Source organism: Lepisosteus platostomus, chromosome 17 (assembly GCF_059453375.1).
Source record: "Lepisosteus platostomus isolate fLepPlt1 chromosome 17, fLepPlt1.hap1, whole genome shotgun sequence".
Taxonomy (NCBI): Eukaryota; Metazoa; Chordata; class Actinopteri; order Semionotiformes; family Lepisosteidae; genus Lepisosteus; species Lepisosteus platostomus.
In genome coordinates, this window is record NC_142627.1 from 24,169,794 (window position 1) to 24,193,532 (window position 23,739).

The 23,739-nt window shown below is 41.0% G+C and overlaps 1 protein-coding gene across 28 annotated transcripts in view; it reads right to left on the reverse strand.

Moving 5' to 3' along the window:
* Positions 1-23,739, reverse strand: part of dst (dystonin) — a 173,257-nt gene that overhangs the window by 55,371 nt on the left and 94,147 nt on the right. For 26 of the 28 annotated variants that reach the window (XM_088610623.1, XM_088610621.1, XM_088610638.1 and 23 more), the window contains 20 exons: positions 20,032-20,181; positions 17,787-17,875; positions 17,123-17,246; positions 11,669-16,396; positions 11,407-11,556; positions 10,951-11,166; positions 10,261-10,410; positions 9,595-9,828; positions 8,585-8,737; positions 8,082-8,315; positions 7,440-7,727; positions 5,885-6,430; positions 5,163-5,339; positions 3,395-3,518; positions 2,875-3,083; positions 2,259-2,576; positions 1,797-1,963; positions 1,513-1,669; positions 779-905; positions 463-519 (listed from right to left, as the gene is read on the reverse strand). In XM_088610623.1, coding sequence (XP_088466749.1) covers positions 463-519; positions 779-905; positions 1,513-1,669; positions 1,797-1,963; positions 2,259-2,576; positions 2,875-3,083; positions 3,395-3,518; positions 5,163-5,339; positions 5,885-6,430; positions 7,440-7,727; positions 8,082-8,315; positions 8,585-8,737; positions 9,595-9,828; positions 10,261-10,410; positions 10,951-11,166; positions 11,407-11,556; positions 11,669-16,396; positions 17,123-17,246; positions 17,787-17,875; positions 20,032-20,181 — 8,398 coding nt within the window. The remainder of the gene's footprint in view (positions 1-462; positions 520-778; positions 906-1,512; positions 1,670-1,796; positions 1,964-2,258; positions 2,577-2,874; positions 3,084-3,394; positions 3,519-5,162; positions 5,340-5,884; positions 6,431-7,439; positions 7,728-8,081; positions 8,316-8,584; positions 8,738-9,594; positions 9,829-10,260; positions 10,411-10,950; positions 11,167-11,406; positions 11,557-11,668; positions 16,397-17,122; positions 17,247-17,786; positions 17,876-20,031; positions 20,182-23,739) is intronic. The other 2 variants (XM_088610630.1, XM_088610644.1) reach the window with 2 other exon arrangements.

Below are 23,739 nucleotides of genomic sequence, written 5' to 3' on the forward strand. Positions count from 1 at the left end.
GGTTTCTTTGAAACTACCTTCCTCTAGTTTTCTCCACAGGCTATTACAACACTGTGCCATTTTCATGATTGCTCCTGAGGTAAATCAGGGCTTTATGATAGTTTACTAAGCTGCAGTCTGGTGACTCTTAAGAAGGCACAGGAAAAGCACAGTTAATACTTTGAAAATTAGAGATCATTGCGAAGTTATTACAGCAGTCTTTAGCCTGTAAGATTTTAGAAATAAAAAACATTTCAATAAGATATTAGAAACAAAGAACAAATGTATATTATCTTTGCACAAAGTTTATTCTTACAATTCATGCCTGTACTTATCAGCAGAATTGGAAGAGAGAAACTAAAAGCCTTAGTTTTATATGCTTCTGTCTTAGTACCATGTGTTACAAGAATACTGTTTTTATTGAAATTACTAGCTTTTATATGGACATTTTATAACAAAAAATGAATGGTTTGTGTTCTGTACCTTTATTGGTTAGGTAGGCTTGTGTCCTTGGCCCCGCACCGTTTATTAGTGCTGATCCTGAAAATAAAGGAGTGTTTTAGAATGTACCTCTCCCATTTTATCACAGAGCAGATCTGAATGTGCTCAGAGTTCTGTTCTCAGGACACTCACTACACCACTACTGGCAGGGCTTCAGCCCCAGATTGCAAACACGGAGCAGCCAGTACTAGATCAGTACGATCAAAATGCTCATTTCCATTTTTCTCACTTGCCACAATAAAAGATTTATAAAGCGCCTTTTTACAAAAGTGCTCAGAAATCACTAAACCAGGCCCACCTGTCTTCGGTGCTGTCTTTGTTTTGGCTGGAGATGTCAGGACACTGATCAAACTGCAGAGCTCAGATCCTTTGCTGTTAATGTCCTGAACCAGAGGAGCTCGGGAAGACCACTCCTCCAACAAGACCTGCAACACACACACAAGCAGGCAAACAGCTCACAAGAAGACACAGGAACTGATGAGGGTTCAATATTGCTTTACAGTACGACAGGGCACAAGAGAAAAGAAAACACTCAGAACCCAGAAGACACAATATGTTCAACAGTTGAGTTGCAAAATCTCACCGTTAAGCTCATCTTTCCTCACAGAATAATGCTAATACAGCAGACCAGCATGTACATTTAAGCATGCACATACACAGTGCATATGCTCCTGCACTAGTGTCTGTTATGCTTTGTTATATTTTCAGTTTTTGCTGGGGGGGGGCTGGGCAGTTAGGGTTAATAGTTAATAATTTGGCTCTGACACACCCTGGGAAAATTGGCACAGCGGCTCCACATCCATTTGATTAAAAAAAACTGGCATCATCAGAGTTCTTACAAAACGATCTTGAACACTAGCTCTGAGGTATGCTATTTTGTACTTGTTATTTTTTTAGCACACAGGATTTGTTTTTAGGCCGATTCTAAATGTGTTACTATCCTTTATTGGCCAGATATGGCACATGGCACGTTCTCAGCAAACGTTGTTTCCAGAAGGAGGGAAATGCACAGGGAAGACTTTTTTAACTCACATTCACAGCCTGCAGGTTCGTCTCCAGGGTCTGGACACTGCATGGTAGCTGGGTCACAGGGACCTTAGCTGACGATTCTTCTATCCATTTTCTCAGTGTCTCAACTGCTGACTTAAAAGCGTCTAGTTGCCCCTGGCAGGAAGAAACCTCTTCTTCTCTGCAGTTTCAGGAAAAAGATCAACTTTAGATTCTACAAAAATAAATTCATTATTCTTTTGTGTTACCCAAGGAGATATCACCAAATTATCACTGACACTGACAAACACCCTGATGCACCCACTTACTTCTCTTTCACGGTGTCTGTGAAAGCTTTGAAGTTCTTGGAAAGGGTTTCCATTTTGCCCTGAATCTGAGCTTTGCTCCCCTCAGGGCTCATCTCTGAAAGCTCTTTCGACAGCTTTTGCAGCATTTCCACATCCTTTGCATGTTGAGATAACTCAGCATTGGTTTTCTGCAAAAAATGAACAACACAAGCAGTGTGTCAGCCTTTTTTGGAACAGAATGAGCAACGGTGTGACTGAATCTTAGGCATGTTTTGGTCATGTTTCAGCAATTCATTCCTTCTTGTCCATAATCCTTATCATACTGTATAGAATATTTCATAATGCACTGTAAAAACTTCAATTATAATGCCACCAACTCTTAAATGTTTTATTACTTGGCTTTTTATATTACATATTCATAAGCAAAACACGTTTTGTAGAGGTGTACCTGTATTCTATTAAGAGCAGACAGAAATTTAATACCTGCATTAGCTGAGAAAGCTCATTAACATTTTTTCCAGGCCCATCTGTCTCGGAAAGTGCCTGGGATCGCGTGTCCACGAACTGCTGCACCCTCTCAGAGGTCTTCTCGAACAGCTCCACTTTCTTCTTCAGCTCTTCCAGCCTGGTGGTCTTCTCCCTGTGCTTGTCACAGGCGTCAGTGAACCGCTGGGATAGGGCGTCCATTTTGGCCCGGAGCGAAGCCGCCGTGGGCGGGGCTGCCGTCTCGGCGAACGCGTTCACCTTCTCCCGCATCGCGGAGATGCTGCTCTGGCGGCTCAAGAGGTCCTGCTCTACAGCCTGAATGGAGAAGAAAAAAAAGAAATCAGTTAAAGAGCTGTGCCAGAGGCATTCATAAATATCATGCATGCATTCTGTGATGCATCTGGGGATTTTTCATCTATTTCCGGGTGTAATTTAAATTTCTCAGGTCAGATTCTTTTAATCTGGTCAGTTTATTCCAAAAAATAGAAAGTTCCACAATACCCTGTACTATGTGCGACTGATCCAACTGAACAACTAACTTTATTAGGGAAGAGCGCTGTGGTTAATGCAGTCAGACCACACCGCTGGTGGAAGGAGAGAGCTCTGTACATACTGCGTTTTTACTGAGGACGTCTTGAATAGCAGCTGAAGTCAAAGGCACTTGATCTTGCTCCTCCAAGCTTCTCTCCACCCCTCCCATCCAGTCCATCATCTCATCCAGCCCGTCCTGGACACTCAGGGAGCGGGTCAGGGTGATCTGCAGCTTCTCGTTTCTGTCACTCACCGACTTGGACAGGTTGTCATACCGCTCTACGATGTCGTCTGCAAGATCAAAACAGTTTCGCCACGTCTTCTCACTCACCGTGGGAGAAAACTGGACTGAGAAGACCCGCCCCACCAGTTATCTTCTTTTTGAGAATAAATTTAAAAACAGGATGTAATGATGCATTGTGTGTGGCACAAGTTTCAGAATTACTCCTCTGCATTTTTTAAAGCTGTGCCTCTTAGCATAAAACATCACACTCTATCAACATTCCCACGAGGTCATGTAAAGAACAATAGGCACAATAATCTGACTAGTGGAAGAAGAAAGGAACAACTACATTAGAATTAGCACATCATACAGCACTCACCCACTGTCCCCTGGATCTCGTCCTGGTTGGTCAACAAGTCTCCCTCGGCCACAATTAGAGCTTCCGCTGCCGTTCTTAGCAACTCCACAGAAGCTTGGCGTCCAGATACTTGTCCCTGCAAAGCCTGTCAATAAAAGCCTTGTTAGACCCATCAGTAGGGTTACCCTCAGCCCCAGGCAGCCAGACGTAGGACACTTTTGATATAGTGAAGAGCCCATGGCTGACCTGAACACAAACCTTTCACTTGGTCGCTGCGTGTGAAACATGCCTCAAAGGAGTAGATTTAGTGCTTAATGGAGTTTAGAAATGACAGTTGGGAAGAGACGCCCACCGCCAGGTCATGCCACTGATCCTTCCTTCCCAGCATTCACTGCAGGGTGCCCTTCCACCATCCCAGCAGCCCCCGAGCTCCCTGCACAAGGCAGGTCCTGACTTCCTCACCATCATCTGCTTCCTGGCATTCAGCCTCGTGGGTTCATGCCACTCATCCTGTAGCCCCCTTTTCAAATACCCACATACAGTAAATACATGACACTGTAGGATGTTGTCTGTACTGTATCTCTTAGATAAAGGTTTGGTTAGTTACAGATCTTTTATTTCTCAAACCATATGAATCCATCCCTAACCATGCCTAGATTATTCTGGACTACATTAAATGTTGGACTGTATTGCTGATTCTCTGGCAAAAGGTTCTAAGTGAAATTAGTTTTTAATGACTTGCGTGACCCTTTCTTGGTCCTTTTATTACACTTATCCTTCAACAGCTCAGTCACACCACCTCTCACTGAGCGAAACACGCAACTTAATATTAATATGTTTTCCTAGCCCAGCCTCGTAAATGTTAACAAGCCAAAAAATCTGACTGTATGCATTGTTGGGAAATAATTTATTTTCAGATAATAACTGTTTTATACGCCTTCATCCACATAACTTATAAAACTGTAAAATTCCTTACACTGCCAAAAATAAGTTGCCAAGATAATTAAATCAGCACTTAGCTATTCATTGTTTATACTGTTTTATGTAAAACCTTGAAGTTTTGTTCTTTTTTTGCCTTTGCTAGGTAAAGCCATGAGGTCTGTAAAAGGACCAGCCTCACACTGACCCGTCAGTCTGCATCTTTTGAGAGGATTTCCAGGATTCCTATTCCAGAAAGATATCCATTCCTCTATTTTCCAACTGCTTATTCCATTTCAGGGTCGCAGGAGAGCCAGAGCCTGTCCTGGCAAGCAACGGGCACATGGCAGGTTACACCCTGGACACACCCACACAGGCAACGAACCTACCAGTCTGTCGTTGGCCTGCGGGAGGAGACGGGAGCACCCAAAGGAACCCACACGAGCCCACACAAACCCCAAGCACAGAGCACCCCCAGGTCTGGAATTGAACCCAGAGCCCCAGCTCTGCGAGGCAGCAATGCTGCCCACTGCGGCACTGTGCTGCCCACCAGAACGTTATCAGAAGCCAAAATTCTTCCTGAACTGGTATCGCTGCTTCACCTGCTGTGTCCATTCTCACATGCTGTGTCCTATATTCTCCTTTGCTTCTTAGTTCCACATCTCATTTCTCTCACTCCGACACCTGAAAAACGCTTAAACGGCCGAACCAGTTTGTGTTTTTTTCTTTCTACTTTTCAGTATGGAATTAACCACTACTTATTTCTAAGTACGTTTGTGCATGAACCTTTGGGCCTACTGTATCCAATACCGGATTGCCGCCAGTTTCGCTACCAACATTAGTGCACTGAGATATCAGTGTTGGGTCTTGCCTTGGTATCCTCCAACTGCTTCTGAAGGTGCTGGAGATCCACAGCTATTGTCTCTGCCAGCTGTTTCATCGCCACCTCTTCCGAATCTTTCAGCCACTTCAAAAGTCCAGACGAAGCGTCTTCATACCTCTTGTACTTCTCAACCACATCTCTGAGGCTGGTTCCAAGCTGGTTACACTGAAACAGTATTCACAATGATTTAGGAAAGTAAAACAAATTCATTAGCAAATTACAAAATGCTGTTTTTGAAGGACTTTTAGTGTTTTTCTAGTGCAAAATAAGATATTACTCTGAAATTCATCCTCCACAATTCAAGGCACAACACAAAAAAACAGACTGTAGAGGTTTCTTTCCTTAATTATTTGCACTTTTTGTATAAGACAAGGCAACTTGATGTAACAGGCATTCAGATAACTTTGTTCAGGAGGAATGTCAGGCATGTTTAAAGGAATGGCGCCACCTTGTGTTCAAAACATGCACACAACAGGTTACACCAATGATGCGGCTGAATTCAAATACACAAATCATTTTATTGTGAAAATGAATTTATCCCTCCATCTCCAGAAAGCTACTTATTCCTGGCAGAGCTTGCAGTAATTAGGAGGTGTTTTGGGAGGAAGTGCACCCTAGACTAAACATTCAATTAAATGTTTAAAAATCTAGAAAACACAGTTTGTGTCTATACCATATCAGAGGTCTTTAGTTTACAGGTGTAAAATTACCTGGGAATGAAGAGCTTTGTAGCGACTTGCGGCAGAGTCTAGCTTGTCCTGGACTGCAGCACACGCTCCAGACGTGTCAACAACCAGCTCTGAGTCTTTGCTGGAGTCTGTTTTGCTGCAGGACTTGGCTGCATCCAGCACTCTCTGCCCTGAGATGGTGATGAACCTCAGGTCTCCTTTGTGAGAGATGACGTCCTCTGAGAAACTCTTCTGCCGCTTCAGCTTCTCTCCGAGAACCTCGAGCTGCGAAGTGGCCGTCTTGAGCTCCTGCATCTCCCCTTCTGACTGAAGCAGCCAGGTGTCAAATTCACCGCAGTCGCTCTCAAACTTGCGGAGTTCCTCCTGGACCGTCTGGATGAGCTTCAGCTTGTGCTCAGCAGCAGTCAGCGTGGTTTCGTAGCGGTCCTTCAGTTCCTGGATGTCTCTCTGGAGCTTCTCCTTCTCCTCAGGCGACAGCATGTGGGCCTGCTTGTCGAGGAGAGCTTGGGCAGACTGAGTGGCAACAATGAGGCCCTGCTGCTGGGACAAGACCTCCTGATGATGTGCCTGCGGAGTTATAAGGGAAATGAATGTTGGACATTTCTGAGAGCTAAAGCAAAACAGCCGAAGCAAAGTACTGTGGCCTAGAACAATCTCATTTTAGAAACCCTTTCCCTTTAAAGTTGCCTTTCATCCATTTCACATTTTACAGCCTATATATACATATACTATACAACTGTACAACTATACAACTAGTGAAAGATTATTTCACATTAAAGTGAAATATAAAGATTTGAGGGCTCAAAATCAGCAATACTTTTTTAAAAACTTTAAAAACAAAGTCTTGAAAAAACCATACATAGTGGCTTTTTTGTAAGAATACTGTGAAACATTGGGCCCATCTCGCCTGAGTGGTGAAAGTATTTCTGATAGCAGCGATGGTACTGTACTTTGAAAGATTTACTAGAGATTCAGAGAATTAGATCCTGACCAGAATGATGGCAGGCAGGTGTCACCACGATCACTCAGATTTCTTATGCCTTTCACTACCTCCAACCTGAGTGAATCTGATTGTCATGACTGAATCAAAAACAAAGGGTTTAGGGGAATGTACAGTATATCTAAACGTAAGAAGACACAAAAAACTTTAAGTGCTTTCTCCATTTCCACACGCGCTTGGTCAGACTGTTTGTAAGGATCAGGCCCAAGGGTGTCCGGCTGAGGGTAAGCACTGTATGTATGAGTAGACAGCTACTGTATGTATTACTTTAAAGACAGCCTGCCTGATCACAGTTTATCTTCACTCACATCGCTCTTGTATTTTTTCTCGTGAGCTCTAGCCACTGGGACTCCTAAGTAGGCTTGAGGTGAAAAGGGTTGAGTAGAGCCCTGCAACAAACCCCAAGGTTTGGAACCACTGATGTAATTGATCGTAAAATTCAAGGGGAAAAAACATCCTGAGGAATTCATTAGGCAAGGACAATGCAGCTTAAATTGACTTCAATGTGTGCGGACTTGTTTTAATGTTGCAGCTGCACGACAGGAAAACAAGGGAATGACAGGAAAAGGTTTCTACCTTGACCCTGTCGTACTGTCTGTCTAAGTCCAGCCCGGTGGTGTCTTTCCCTCTGCCATCCACAACGCTCAGCTCGCCCCCCTGTGTCTGGAGCAGGTTCCCATTGGCCTCGTCCTCCTCTCCCATGACCAGCTCGTCTGAAGGTTCCAGGGGAAGGTTTCCATTCTGTTTTGCCACCTGGTCTTTAAGGTTCTCCTGTTTTTCCTTGTCTTTCCCAACGTTAGACAGCCAGACCAGAAGACCTTCAATTTTGTTCTTGCTCTCTTCAAGCTGTTCCCCCGCTGCCAACTGGAGGAAAAAAGTTTGTCTAATACTATACTGTAGATGCTACCATCTGCAAACACTGAAGTATCTCGCTGAATCCTGTCTCATTTGTGGCTATTAACAATTTCTACAATGTTAAAAATATTGTTCTTTTTTTTACTGTACAGTATATGTAAACTAATTATACAGGATTTACACTGGAGAAGGTGTTAGCTCAAAAACAGGTGTATCATCTACCTTAATAAAAGTTTTGAAAATATAATCACAATCAACTCCAGACTCTGTCTGATTTTTTTTTATATTGATGGATGGTTGATGCAACATCTTTTCTTTTCTTCTTAAACTAAAAATTATGTGCACAAAGAGCTGTGATCTCACCTTTTCTGTTTCCTGTTTTATTGCTGTTGTCACAACCTTGTCTAGATCCTTCCTGGACTCCTCTGCCCGCTGACTGACCAGTCTGGACTTGCTCTTGGCCTCCTCCAACTTGCTCTCAATCACTGCAATTTGCTCTGGCTGTAGTTTATCTCTGTTCTCGTCCAGGAACTGCTTGGTACTCCTCACCACTTCTGCTAAAGCACTCTCTCCATCTTTCACATCTTTCTGCAAGGCCTGAGTTAAAGAAGAGATACTGTAAAAGGTTATTTTTGGAATTACTGTATGTCTCATCTCATGTTGCCCTTCATTAGGATCTCATTAAAAGGGAAAGCCACAAGTCCTTGGCAATTGTTTTTTTATCACACTTCAATAGAAGATAACAGGTAAAACTCGAATGTACATTGTTTGCCAAAGTTGTCCATATTCATAGAGGAGAAATAAAATCTAAATGGTGACAAACACCTTCCAAAGAGGGAAGATTTTACCAAGGGGTTTTGACACACCTGATGCTCCTTCTGATACTGCTGAAGATCCCCCAGATTATCACCAGTGACAGCAGACTGCTGATGGCCGATCAGGCGATTTTCTGTCTGCGTCATGTGATCACACAGCTCCTGCAGTTTTTCGGTGTATTCCTTCTGCTTCTCTGTAATGCTCTGAAACAAAAACCAAGACATGAAGAAGCAGCCATCTCTAGTACTTTCAACACATGCTGTCACAACCTTAATTTCACAAGAGTGTGCTGTAAACATGCTAGACACCCAACAACAATTCAATTATTGAACAAGACAAAGAAAGAGAGAGAGTTTGTGTTAGCACTCAAATGATGTCGATGCAGTCAGACATCCACGCACGAGAAAGATATGCTTTTCGATCCCTGGAGTTAAAGGCATTTTGGTGTTCCTGATTCCTGCAAAAGGTAAATGCAACTAGAATAAAATTAGTATTTTACAAGAAATATTTAGAAATATATTGATTATGCCACAATGTTTACAGTACAGCAGAATTCATGTACTTGTATATCATCATTCATTGAACTTACTTTTGAAATCCAAACATTTTTCTCATCTAAACTTGTTTTAACCCAGAGTAAATAGTGAAATCGTGAGAGATGAGTATGACTAAGTAGTGCACAGACACTAAGGTACAAAAAGAGCAGATAGAAAAAGTAATATGATCACAGAAATGTTGTTCCAGTATCCTTACTTGCATATCACTATCTTAGCAAATTACATATTTATTAGAGAAAATCCTAAAGAATGCTTTTTATTTCAGTTTTACAGATGTCAGAAGATGCAGTACTCTTGACTGATAATAAGTAAAAAGGAGACACATACAGTAGTTTGGATGCACAAGCACACAATGCACATAAAGAAGGAGTTAGAGAAAAAATTCCACATACAAATTGAATTACACAGTAGTTGGCATTTGTTCACATTATTCTCATTCAATAACAACTGATTTGTCAAAAAAAGGACATGGTTAGAAACCATTCCATCATCAAAGACCAAACCTTCATATTACTCTGGTCTTGTCTAATTTCTAGATGCAGGTCCAGAGTGTGTCTCTGGGTAGACACTTTCTCCATGAGGTCTTTAAACGCCCTCTGAGTGGCACTCAGAGACTTCAACAGCTGCCTGCTCTGGAGGGGAGAGAGGTCTTGCGCATGTTCAGATATGAAGAACTGAACATCAAATCCCGTGGCCTCAATTTGTTGTTGTGTTACAGACAGGTTATTTTCCAAGTCCTGCAATTATCAAATAAATTAAACCATCTTTTAAAATCTTGCAAATAACATGTGATTATTCATATTGCTTTTGAGCTTCCAGAAATGACTCTAATAGGACTTTTTAAATCCTTCATTTACCAGGTAAATCAACTGAGATGAGATGATGACCAGTGAACACTGTATACACAGTATATATATTGATTGCTTATACAGAGCTGAAGTTAGGGATGACTAATATAAAAGACTGTAAAATATTTATTATATCTTATTTATTAAATTACCGAAGTAAAAATGTGGCATATTTTAATGAAGATTTTATATACGTATGTACAAAGGGGAGAGGGATTTGTCTTTGTTGATATATTTCATCGTTACTTTAATGCAGTATTGTAGCAATACTTGTTCTAAAAAATACTTTCACAGGTTTATGTCAGAGAACCAGAACAGTACCTTATTTTGCTGAATTCTATACTTCACTGTATCCAAGTCATCAGTGTTCATAATATCAAGATTGGAAACGGTTTCAGAGGTCTCATGAATGCAAACGGAGAGCTTTTCAAGGACATTGAGGAGGTCTTGACTTGAAGCTTCTAATTTTAACTAAAATAAGAAAAAATACAATTATAGTTTATAACGTTTTCAAATGCTCCAATAAAAGTCAACTGATTACAATGGGGAAGTACTGTAATCCAAGTACTGATCTAACATCAAATCGAGTGATTGCAACTATGTTGACTAAAATGATCAATGGAAACCCAATAACATTACCCTGACATATTACAGTTGTTCTGCTTAATATTGCAGTACTTGTCAATGTTGTGGTGCTTGCTGTTGTTATGTTTACTGAAGTTCACCGAGACAGAATATCTCCCTTGATATTAAAATACAGAGAAGAGTAAGCAATGTATGGGGTTCATGCTCACAATGAATAGGGAAAATAAAATACATATATAAATAAAATCATAAATCATAAAATACATGGATTTGTTTTTCACTGCAACCTAAATATATGGCAATACAATTAAATACTGATACACTATCTAAAAATAGTATGTACTGATATATTAGTATATCAGTATACAGTGTGTCAGTATAGTATATACTGATATACAAGTACTATATAAATACTAAAATACTGACCTTTTCTGAGTCAATGGCTTCTATTACAGAAATTCTCCTTTCTGATGACGTTTTGCAAACTTCAGAGAAAGCCTGCTGCAAATCTGTAGAGACCGTTTCCAGATCTCTACGTATTTGTGTGGGAATGTGCTCATTAGCAGACCTTAATAATTGTTCCGCTGCCTTCAAATCGGTAGTTAGCGTGCCAGCCAGTGCAGAAAGCTGAGATTCTAGCCACTAAAAACAGAGAATGCAAGCTTCAATAGCATGTTTAAAGCCAACTTATTATTGAAGAAGAGAGTTTCACTAAAGACAGCTTGTGGGTCGCACATGCAAACTGGGTGATTTTCATCACAAATAAGAATGTAAACAGTGGTGTTTTTTTCTATTAATATTTAAGCCACCCCCTCATACAAAGCTGGCTTTTTAAAAGCGGTTAGTAAAATTCTGGCACTAATCAACTCGTAACAAACCAACCTGAGATTCTTTAAGTTGTATTTTGAGAGCCTCCAAGCTGTTGCTCACAGGGCCTTGGCTTTCCAAGTCATTTTTCATGTCTTCCAGAACATCTGAATGATCCTGAAGTCTCCCAACACTTTCCAGAAACATTTGTGTAGTACTGGGTGCCTGTAAAAACATTTTTTTTAACATTGTCACCTTTGAAATCTTGTTTTATATATGCTACAATTGAGTTCCCACTGCATTCATCTGCACAAGCCAGTTTCAGCGGGACACTTACTTGCGGTGTGCTGTCAGACTCATTGCTGTTGTCTGCAGTGAGGTCATCCTCAGGCAAGACGATATGAATGCTGTCGTTCGGTGGACTGGAGCAGCACTGCTCTTGCGGGCAATGTCTTCTGTCTTCTGCAGTGGAGACCGCTCTCTCTCTTTTAGCTTCAGGAAGGTTTGGGCTTCCATCTTCACAAATTCCATTTCCCACCATATTGCTGAGTTCATCAGCTACTTCTCTGATCATCGCAGTGTCTTCAGCAGGGGATGCAGCCTGAAACATCTGCAGCAGCTGTGACTGGATTTGTTCTACCACACTAGTGCACTTTGCATCCAAGACTTTCACTTCAGAGGACAGGCTTTCCTTATCTCCCAGCTGCTCACGGGACTTTGACCGGAGGGCCTCTTGTTTTAGCAAGTCAATCAGCAGGTCAGGACTCTTGCTGTTGATGTGACTGAAAGGCATCTCTTTCTCCTCAATACCTGAAGCTGAACTGTCACCGATTCTTCCACTGGAATCCTGGGCATTTTTTATCATGCTGATTATGTCCTCAATGACTTGGGTTTCTGCTTTGTGTAAAACATGAACATCTGCATTTTCCGCTTTCATTTTCACCAGTTCCTGCAGCCTTGACCTTAATGCACTGGAAAAATCTGACGTTTGTGGTGCAGCAAAGTCATCTCCATCCACACCATGATCCGGAACAGGATTCACAGATGAAGTGCTATTTTCACCAAAAATACAGCTCACTGTGGATGCTTTGAGCGTTGAGCTGTCTAACTCAAAGCCCATTTTATTACAGTCATTTTTTAAGGTGCCTGCATCTGCTGTGTGTGCTGCTTTGGAGCCGGGCAGAAATTCAGTGGTGTATACTGAGACGTTTTTCTCAGAATCAAGAGTTTCTTTAAAGACATCCTTCAAACTGTTATCTCTCACACTGTTTAACGTTTCACTCTCAGGAGAACCTTCTTCGTATTGTTGAGAGCATGCCTCCAAGAAATGTCCATGGTGCTGTAAAAGACTATCATTCTCTTGCCTTGTACTTTCTGATAGACTGAACTCAGAGGCAACAGGAATGTTGTCACAGACTTTTATGACATGACCCGCTGTCTCTGTCTGAGTACACTTTACTGGAGCAGACATCATTTCATCCGAGGGGCAGTCAACACCATCCTTGACCCTTTCCTGAATGCTCCCTCGGTCACACTTTGTACCTTGAGCCCATGAAAACAGATTACTAGTTTGCAAGTGGGATGTGTCAGTGCAGAGTTCACCACTCCTCACACCTGCTTCAGGGTCAGCTGAAAGAGGGGGCGAATTCCTTTCAGAGGGGGAAATGTTTTTCTGTTCTGACTCCACTGCAGCATTTCTGAATGGACTGGAATTGTCCCCGAAGTTGTCCATTTGATTCCCTTCAGACAAGGCATCTTCATGTGAGACACAGGACACACCTGATGTCCTCTGAATCAGGACTCTAGACTGTTCTGTAATAGATGCACTACACCTCTTTCCAGACACTTCATCAGATTGACTAACACCTACTTGACTGGTATATGGGACACTGCTTTCATTGACTGACTTTTCACCAGCACTTTGTTGCTCTGATGTTGCATTCTTCTGTAAGTCTTTTTGATTAAGACTTAAATCAGAAGAATGTAAAGTATTGCAGACTACTTCCTTGTTCAAGTTTGAAATTTCTGTTTTAAACTGTTCATCAGTCAAGTCTTCATTTATTAAGCCATGCTGTAGAGCATATTCTACAGACAAGCACTGACCTGAAGCAGACTGTGTAATATCACCCGTCTCTAATTGTTTGGAACAAACGGACCGAACTGTTTCCTTATCAAGAATTCCTTTGCTCATAGCTTCCGGAAAAAACATATCTTCACTGTGCTGAGTATTGGCAGCACCAGATATTTCCATCTGAAAATGTATCTGTTTCATCTCTTCTGGTTCATTTATGCTTTGACTTTTTCCTTCAGTTTTTGCAAAAAAGTCAGCATGTTGCTTGTCTTTCTCTTCAAGGTGAGCTGTTGTAATCTCTGGTTTCCCATTTTCCTGTTTAGGATCCACACACCCATCAGAAATCACCTGTCCTTTGAACAGCATATTAGCACTGACATCATCAAGATGACCGTGACCTATTGCTTGAGCAACACTCCTACCTGGGTCAATTTCAAGACCAGTAGCCTTTTCATATTTTAAAAGATTCTCAGTGACATTTTTATTTATTAAACCTTGTGGCAATGCCTCACTAACTGTAACAGTTTTTCCAGCATTTGAGTCACAGGGACCACCCAACTGCTCTATAACCTGAGGAACAATGTGAGGTGGTATGAAACCACTAGCCACAGCTTCCCTAAGGGACACGCTTGTGCCCATCTGCCGATTAAAGATTCCTCCTTCCTGTACCTGCAGAGTTAAAATATCTCTTGCCGTCTCCTCATCAATAAGCCCCTTTTCAAGGGCTCCACTAAGACAATACCGCTTTCCAGATGTAACATCCAAAATTCCACCTTCTTCCACCTGAACTTTCAAAAGCTGAGCTGCAAAGTGTCGCTCCGACTGCTGCTGTCTGGATCTCTCCAAAAGGATGTGCACCTCTTTGTTTTTCACATTTATGCCCGATGTCCCAGGCAATGTCAAACTCTGAGACATGTCTTTTGCTTGGTCTGAATGCTCTAAGCCAGCCAGGGCTTGGGGTTGCTGCAGATCTGTTTCTCCAGAAACAATTTCCCTTGAAAACAAAATATCAACAGTTTCCTCAGGAATGTCTGCGCCCCTTGTCTCAGGTTCCGTGATTCCCTCACTTCTCACGTCTGTTTCTATGATGTCACGTGTGTTTGATGGCTCACTGTGTCGCATATCGGGTTCATCTAGAACGGTTATATCCACAGATTTATTTTCAGGTGTTATTTGCTCATTATCACCCTCCTCAATGTAAAGCGTAGTTCTAGGCAGATCAGAATCTGAATCAGGCCTTGTCAGCCCTGATAAAGTCATTTTATCATTGCCACCAGAATTAAGATCTATTTCCAAACCAACATCACTGTAATTCACTCCTTTCTTCTCCCCTACACTACACATTGTGGCCTCTGTGTCACAAACATTTTCTTCAGTCCAAAGAAAAGAATGCCATCCTGAAGTGTGCTGCTTCTGTTCAATTCTTAAACTATCTTCGTTACGTGGCAAATTATGTTTGATGTGCATATTATCTAGGATAGTTTCAGTAGACTGTTGAACATCACTGTAATTCACAGGGGACGAAACGACATTGCACAGAATATCATGCTCCTGTTCTCTGTTTGGCTCTTCAATATTTTCTGCAAAAAGATGGGTCATTTTTGTCAATTGCCCATCATATATCAGTAGCCTCTGTCCTGATTTGGGATCCATGTAACTATTCATCATGATGTATGAAATAAATAATTCCTTGGCTTCTGTGGGTGATGGACAGTTTTTTTCCAGTTCTGAAATTTCAATATCTTGTGACGACTGTTGTGGTCCTTCAATCTGGACCTCACGCAGAGACAACCATGATGAAATTTTATTGTTTAAATCTTCTATATCAGGAAAAACATCGGGTATTTCTATAGACATTAACACATTAGCAGTAGTCCTGTCTATTAAACCTTCCTTTGCTGCATCTTCAATACCAACTACCTCTGAGCTCTCGGGAATATAAAAGGCTGCTATTTTTTGCCTGTTATTTAGCAGTTTATAAGTGAGCTGGTTTGGAATCACCTCATGCTGCAGTGAGGTTGACACTGTTAATATTTCACCAGAATGAGGCCAGATAAATCCCATAAATCCCTTCTGCTTTTCCAGCACTAGGAGAGCACTGCTAGAGCTGATTAAATTGCATTGAACAGCTTCATCAACAGTTAATCTATCCCCTGTGTGAGGGTTGACAATTCCTCCATTTTGTGCCTGATAGCTCAGAATTCCAGAGGCAGTATCTTGATCTATCAGGCCTTCGTTCAAGGCTTCTTCTAAACTGAGCTTGTGTCCTGTTTTGGGGTCGACTAATCCACCCGCAAATAGCTGAGCTCCCAGCAGCCTGAACATTGTCTCTCGATCTATGAGGCCTTCGTGGACAGCCCTTAAAACGCTGATCTCTCTGCCCGATTTCAGAGCTATTTTACCATCTCTACCTTTCTTCACCGGCAACAAACGCAGACCAGTCTCTTCATAAGTGACGCTTCTCTGAATGAGCTGCACAAGCGAAACCTTTTCCGCAGTGTTGGGATCTATCAGATCCTTCCATGTGTTTTGTCTTTCAAGAATCTTGATGAAGAGAGGTGGTGGAATCATCCCTTTCTGAAAAGCCTTCTCCAGACTCAGGACGTCCCCTGTATAAGTCACTCTTAGTCCCCCCGATGCCAGCTTAATCTCGATCACCTTAATAGCGAGCTGTTCTGATATAGCACCTCCTTTAAAGGCAGCTACTACTGGAAGTGGCTCTGATGAATACTGTGCATTCATAATCCACTTGTTAGCTTCATTTAGCTTTTGCAATTGCAAATAAACCTGTTCATCCACCAGACTGTGCTTAAAAGCATCTTCCAAATCCAAACACATCCTGAATTCAGGAAGAATCAGTCCAGAGGTAATCAGTTGGGCCTCAAGAAGTCGGATTCCAGTTGTATAGTCAATTAAGCCTTTCTGCACAGATCGACATACAGAATATACAGCTCCGCTCTCCAGATCTATGATGCCTTCAATGGTTTGAAAGTCCTGCAAAAAACACAATGGATGCTCCATAATAATGTACTTATTGTTGATAGTATTCAGAGAAATGTGAATAATTAAATGTTGATATTGATGGATATGAACAGTAGAAACAAGTACTTACCAACAGCAAAAGCATACGAAAGTTAGCAGTTCATACACAAAAGTGAAAGTCTGTGTCAGTGTTTCAACAGCAAGAAGAAGGGACACAAAAAAGCTGGCATGCATCTGTGAACAGAATTTTCCACATCTTGCAAAAACACAGTTAGTCAGAGACAGAACATATTAAAAGCCTTGTTTTAGTCAAATGTACACCTGTGAAGGTAGAATCCTCAGGCTGTGATTGAGTGGTTCTGCTATGAAAAGTTAGAATGTGGGTGGAATTAGACGCCCATGCTATGCATGTTTACAGCACACTCTGTTTTTCAAATACATCTTATCAAAAAAACTTCAACATTTTTCAAGGAACACACAGATTCAGAAAAAAAAAAAATATATAGTATCCTTCCCCCATATTCTATCATCTTTTTAACAGCATTGGTGTGACTTAACCATTAGGGTGAACGTGACAAAAACCTGCCATCTCATGCAGTAGACCACACTGACAAGAAAAACTGTTAGTCATTTACCATGCAGTGAGACACTGTCTCTCTGGTTGTTTCTTCTTAATCCAAGTGTTTCCAGGACAGGCCACATGTCATGGAAGGCCTGACTGACACTCTGACAGCTTACCTGTTCAGCTGGCAGACTCTGCTGTGCTTGAAGCTGGCCAAGGCCCTGCTGAGACAGGTCACTGTACGCCTGCTGTAAAGACCTCAGTTGCTCTTTGGTTTCTTGCCTTTCTTCCTCTGACATTCTGTGATAAAATAAAATGAAAAACAGAGGACAAAGCACATTTACTCTTAACCTGTCTTTGTGATGGCCAAGGAAAAAATATTCTCGTTGCTGTTGATGTGCACTACAATACTACTACAATAATAATAACTACAATAATACAATTTTATTATTCTTATTATCCATTTTCTAACCACTTTATCCAGAGCAAGGATATTTCTTTCAAAAGATACTTGACCTACCAGTATGCTTTTGACTGTGGGAGGAATTAGGAGCACCCAGAGGAAACCCACATGAACATGGGGACACCATACAAACTCCACACAGACAGCACCTCTAGTTAGTAATGCCAACCACCATGCCATTGTTGTTCTTTTTATTATTCTTATTAATAATAATAAAATACCAACAGGCCATGAGGCAGGATTGGAGAGGTTTCAGACTCAGAACTGGAACAATGACACCTCGATCTTTATCTCATGTTTTATAGCACTTTTCTGTTGAAGGAAGCAGTGGATGTTGCATTGAGTGATATCCGCAAAGCACAGGGGAGAAAACTCACTTGTCACTGTGTTTAGCCAGAAGCACCTGAGTGCTGTTCAAAGCCTCAGCAATTTGTTCCTTCTTGGCTGCTATTTCTTCTGCTGAGACCTGCAATAACAGAGGGAACAGAAGCAAATCAGAACTGGATCTGCAGCCCATATACAGCCCACATACAACCTAATCACTTCAACTAGACCACCACACAGCTGGTAACACACAGACGGATTCTGGAAAAACTCTTATTGGATGAATTTGACAGGTTTATAAATTAAAACAATACATATGAACATCTGCTTGGTTTCTGAATGCAAAAATCTAGAATGTAAAAAAAGATTCAAATTTGAGATTCCTTGCTATTAAGTATGAATGCAGAAACATAGATGGAACCTCAAAATGAAACAATATGTCAATATTAAGTGCTAATGACACAGCTGTTCTATTGCCGTTCTGTGTTTCAGCCTTTGCACTTGAAGGGGTTTCCGTGCCTCTACTGCATGATGTTCAGTTTCAGAAACTTTTCAGGTTGAGTAAAAGCCAGGGTTACAACTTTCAGGGACCTAGCTCACCACTAGATGTGCTGCTTGTCATACATGGTATACAGGCACGATTCTCTTTTCCCTCTGATCATGCTACGTCATCTCAGTTTTTTTAAACTTGAAACCACTTATTAGTGTCTGTCAAATGCAAAATACTTTTACAAATCTTTTACATGACTTGTCATTTACATCCACAACACAGCAAACACTGCCCGGAAGAATTTCATGACATCATCTTCGGAGCAGGTTCTTTTCACCTCAAGATACTCTTTATCTGTGAGCCTTCGCCTGGGATCTCCACAGACGGTTCCCTAGTCCATATAATTATTATGGTTGTTATTGCCATTATTATTAGAGGGATGATGATGATGATGATGATGATGATGATGATTATTATTATGTTGCTGTTATTATTTCTATAATTTTGAATTATTTTATTATATTTAATGAATCATTTTATTTTTTGCTATAGTTTTTGTTTTGCAATTCTGAAGCATAATTGCATTTTTCCCCCATGAAGTATGGTACAGTCAAATGTTAAATGATGGAAAAATACAATCACATAAAGGAAACCTTTTCATCCTATGGGAAACATTTGCTTCCTCTATATGAACAAATCTGGAAGAGGTTTATTTCTGTTAATAGCATCTCCCAGTGAATACTGTTTCTTTCATCATAAAGACAGGTTTCATCGCTATAAACTATCCAAATTATCAAAATGCTGATATTAGTGACTTTCTGACCACATTTATGGTCAAAAAGATGCATTTAACCAACAATAGTTGTATTATAACTATCCAAAATGTTTATTTAAATGCTCCTTCTTAATTAAGGTAACTATTTCTTATTGACAGTTTGTAACAATATGAAATGAGCGCTCCAGTGCTCAGCAGGCAGAGACTCGTCTCCTCTTCAGTGACCTGAATACTATCAAAGCCCACGTGGGGATTATATAACACTGACACAGGAATTGTTTCCTCTAGTCACCCTACTGATGCTCCAACACAACGTCTTCCAATAGTAAGAACATCATTAAGATGATCAATACCATGTTTCAGTTTTGTGTGATGTAAAAGTGAATATGGAATAAGGAATAAAATACACAATTTTAAGGAGTGAGAATTCGGAGTCTCTTTAACTTTCATTAGAAACTCAATATTTTATCTGGTACTACATATATATTGCATGTGTTTCCCTAAGGTAGTTCATGACCAGACATCATATTTGAGGTCTCAGGGGTGAGTGATGGAAAATGCAGAAGGGATACTTAGGAGCGTTACACTCAACAATATCTTCATTTTTTTTTTTGTGATAGTTTCTTCCACCTTCACACTTCTTGGCAATCCAGTGGAGAAATCTTATTAAGGGATGTGTCTGTTAACATGGCTAGATAGCAGACCAGAGAATCTGAACAGAAACATGACACACAAAATGCATAATTATATGAAAAGACCACAGACGAAGATATAAACACTGTGTGTAGGATGGGACTTCATATACTGAGTTCCGTGTTTTATATTATTGAAGTAATTAATGGAATATACACAGAGCTTTAAGTGAAAGAATTGATAAAATTGATATAATCTGTTTCTCTGAACACTGTTAAGTATCCAATTTGTTCCTTCAAAGAGCAGCCAGTAAAAGCACATGCTTCACTCTGTTTAGAAACCTGATAGGAGCAGGGAGCAGAGGGTCAGTGTTTGTCTAAGGAATTGAGTGTTTTATTACCTGGGGCTTACTAGAAGTCTCTCTTGTGCCAGTTTTGCCATCTTGAAAAGCCTTGTCTTCTTTACCCTGGCATGTTTTCGCACCGGATACCCACTTTAACAGTTTGCTAACTTTCTCATTGTGCTCTTTCTTCTCCTCCTCTACTGATTTCTGAGATTCAGGAAGAAAATCAAAGCACCAATTAGGCAGGGAATACTGTTTTACTCGATGCAAGCAGGTTTATAAAATCAACAGGAAACGAACGTGGACGCCCGCCACCAACCTATAAAACGAAAAGAATGTTTAAAAGGCAAACCTCCCAGCCAGTACTGTTTAAAATGCTTTTTTTTGGCATAAAACATTTTTTTTTTACTTGATGAAAGTTTCAATTGATGAGAGAGAGACAGGAGATGAGAAACATATAGCTATATACAGTATCATACACATCAGACAGATGAGTAGAAACAAAAGGTTACTGCTTATGTCCTTATTCGTGAGTGCTTTCAGTTTGTCCTTAAGCAACTTTTGAAATACCATGCATAAAACCAACAATAAACATAACATTTTTTTTTATTTACATAAAGCAGGCATCCTGTGTCACAATACATTTAGCAATACACAAAACACCTTTTCATTGAGACAATGTTTCACTTTAGAAGTATGTTGTGATTGATACTCAGCAGTTTTAAATGACTGCAAAAGAACTAAAACTATTCAGTAAGAAGATAATTATTTTCAGGTTTTACATGCGTGTATAGAATAGATCAAATACACATTTTTTTCAGAAACAAACTAATGTTTTACACACTTCACCGTTTCTCCTTTACTCTAAAGTCTCTGATGGGATCTACATTTCGAGTTTATTTGCTGGAGCAACAAGACCCAAAAGATGTAGATCAGTACGCCCAAATAAAGTACCGAGGAGTCAAACTGCCAACACTGTGAGGTTTAGACGCTTCCAATAATCTCAGCCCAGTGTGAGAGTCAAACATTCCTTTGTCCAAAGCATCCTTGAAAGATATTTTCCTTTTTGTTTTTGGACATGTTAGGTTTCTTGTGCGAGACTTCTCATCATTCAGCTGCATGGCAGTGGCTGCATCGATGAGGCCGTTCCTGACCGCATCTTCCATCGTGACTCTGGCATGCGTTTCTGGGTGTATCAGTCCACCACTCAAAGACTGAAATTCCAGGTACCTGAAACCAGCGTCTTTGCTGAACAGATTCATTTGCATCGCTTCTGCCAAGGACAGGGCCTTCTTGGTTTGGGGGTGGACAATGCCAGTGTAGGCTTGCTCGGCTTGCTGGATTTGACGAGCTAAAGTCTCATCCAGGAGGCCACGCCGGAGAGCCTCAGGGATGGCAAACGTGTGTCCTGTGGACGGATCAAGAATGCCCCCAGTGCAGGCTTGAGCCTCCAGAAGCCTCACAGCGGTGAGTCTGTCAAGGAGATTTTGCTGCAGAGCTTTCAGAATTGAAATGCGTTTGTTGGCAGTGGAGTCCCACACTCCAGCAATAGGACTGTTTGGATCCTGAGGCACAGTGTGCCTTGTGATCAGTGTGTCAGCGAGCTCATTGATTGTTATTCTACCATCTTTATAGCTGTTCCATTCTGTGTTCCCAATGATCCCCTTTCCAATAGCATCTTTGATACAAAACTGCCGCCCACTTTTGCTGTCGGTCAAAAAGTGTAACGGCGCTCCGCTTGCATCTAAAGTGGAACTTTCTTTCCAATCACTCTCCTCTCCTGAGAGGTCCAGGTATGTCTTTTTGTCAATGTGTTTGTTTTGATAGGCCTCGTATGTTGTCATCTCTGTGCCTGCCCTGCTGCTGATGACAGAAGTTCTAGGACCCTTGTCTGGAGAGACACGTGTGATATGCCTGTTGCCACAGGGCAAGAGGAAAACTCCGCTATCAACATCAAATACACACATCTTGATCAGTTCAAGGTAGTACATCGTCTGCCCCGTGTCTGGATTGTGAAACCCTTTAGGATTGCTTATTGGCTCGTACAGGTGCTGCAGAGTGGCCCTGTTTAAAATGCCCAGATCGACCGCGAGATTTGGAGGCAGCCGAATGCTCCTCTGTGGGTCAATCACTCCCCCTGTCGCTATTTGCACTTCGATGATTTTCTTGCCCCTGTGCCTTTCGAGAAGCCTGTGTTCTATTGCTTGAAACACTGACAGCGTTTTACCAGCATGCAAATACCCAGTGACTGCCTTCTCAGCTTCTAGCAGCTTGTCTCTTAAATCTTCCTCGATGACGCCATACTTAAGTGCTTCCTCAACTGAATACTTCTTGCCTGAAATTGGATCGATTATGAACCCTGCTGCTGCTTGTGCTTCAAGGAACTCAGTAGCATAAGCTTTGGCTATGAAGCCTTGAGTGGCTGCCTCCAGAAATGAAACCTTTTTCTTATTCGATTCTAAGTATAGCCCAGCTATGGCCGACTTTTTGCTCATAAAATCTTCAAGAGACATCTGTACCTCTTCAACTGTCTTCAGGCCTAATTCTAGTTTTTGGATTATTTCATTGTCTAAGAGTTTGGCTTCAATCAGCTGTCTGGCACTAATGCCATACCTGAGCCCTTGGAATTTGAATTTGTCTTCTCCCCTAGTCAGGTCCCAGTCATCCCTTTTCACCAAATCTCTCTGAGCCTGAGAAGATTCTGCTATCTGGGGGGTTCTCAGGTCTTGATAGTGAGATGAGAAAGTGTCTGTAGTGTTCTGGATGCTGGTATTCTTTATGATCGCCAACGAGTGCGCCATGTCAGATGTAGAGCTTTTGTTTGTGAGCATATATTCCATTTGTGTGTTCACAGAGTTGGAGTCTCCATGCAGGTTCTTGTTTTCTATAACCTGCGATGTCTGAAAACTGTACGAATTTGCAAGGATGTTAAGCACAGGCTCTGGCTCTGTGCGTCGGACTTTCAGGAGATCCTGTTCATTGCAAACATTCTCCTTTCCTTGCTGTGACATTCTCAATTCTTCCATCAGCTTATTCTTCTCCAGTTTAGCAATCTGCAGATATGAAATTTTAAGAACTATTAAAACACTAAACAGGTGCATTCTGGCTATATGCATATACTGAACTAAAAAACAGACCTTTCAAGATCAATAACTTACACAGTATGTACAAAAAATGTTGGATTTGTATATATATCTTAGGAAGTGCATCATTTGATAAAGGAAATTGCTGTCTCATACATACACCAGTATTTTACTCTTTCTTTAGATAATGACGGATGACTGTATTTTAAATAAAGATACATCTCAATGGAGTCATATACAGTTGATCGTGGTAACACTTATTAAAACTTAGCAAAATTAAGACATACTTGCAAAAAACTGTACTTGTAGCTTACAACATAATGGTATGAAATATTCAAAAGTATGTTTGTGTATATACCTCCAAGGATAGTTTAATTTTCCTTAATTCCTCTTCCTGTTTTAGCTTCAACTCTTCATGAGATATCACAATTTGCTTTGTTATTTGCAGTTCATTTCTCAGGGTCGCAACTTCCTCATCAGCTTTCTGCAAAATCATTGTTTCCTTGGAGCTCTGAAGATTTCTTTGATTCAGACTCATCTCCAGTTCTTTAGCCTTCTTATTTTCTGCACTTACTGCTGCCTCAAGCTTGGATACCTTTTCCTGCAGGCTGCCTATCTCCTTCTTATAGCTAGCAATCTGCTCTTTGAGAGAGCGAACGTCTTTTTCTCCCATCACTTGCTT